The sequence below is a fragment of the Dendroctonus ponderosae genome, unplaced genomic scaffold, assembly GCF_020466585.1.
Source record: "Dendroctonus ponderosae isolate FM_Combo_2020 unplaced genomic scaffold, Dpon_F_20191213v2 Dpon_F_20191213_1, whole genome shotgun sequence".
Classification (NCBI taxonomy): domain Eukaryota; kingdom Metazoa; phylum Arthropoda; class Insecta; order Coleoptera; family Curculionidae; genus Dendroctonus; species Dendroctonus ponderosae.
Window position 1 is genome coordinate 25,364,117 of NW_026017110.1, and position 429 is coordinate 25,364,545.

Consider the following 429-nt stretch of genomic DNA (forward strand, 5'->3'; position numbering starts at 1 on the left):
AGCTAATAGGCCCGAGACAAGTCCTGGGGGTGCCTGTGGTTGGCGCATTTCGAAATCTGCACTTGCCTATTTCAATTAATAAGCAGTTTCTTTCACCAGCCCATCAAAAAATGCAATGGAATAACACCTAGATATCAACCACTTTCCATCAATACAATTGAAGTGTTATTTAAGTAAATGGCAATTTGTATAAAATTATATGAGTTTTATGGTTTACTGAGCCCGCTTTTATGCGTTTGGTAGTTGAATTAAAAAACTCCGAAAATGCGTACGCTTTTTTAATAAAAAAATAAATATTAATGTATAATTGTATTGCAGCAACTTGTTTCTAAATGAAAACGAAACACTGCCTGCGATTACCGGCTACGGGTATAATAACCTGGCTCCCAATAACTGATCCCATTTGAAATCGTGCCTTTCTGGATAAAA

General features: G+C 36.1%; 1 protein-coding gene across 1 annotated transcript in view; it reads right to left on the bottom strand.

The window, feature by feature from the left end:
• Positions 1-263: 263 nt before the first annotated feature.
• Positions 264-429, bottom strand: part of LOC109544296 — a gene marked incomplete in the record, with an annotated part of 2,796 nt that continues 2,630 nt past the window's right edge. The window contains 1 exon segment of the mRNA XM_048661527.1: positions 264-429. Coding sequence (XP_048517484.1) covers positions 364-429 — 66 coding nt within the window.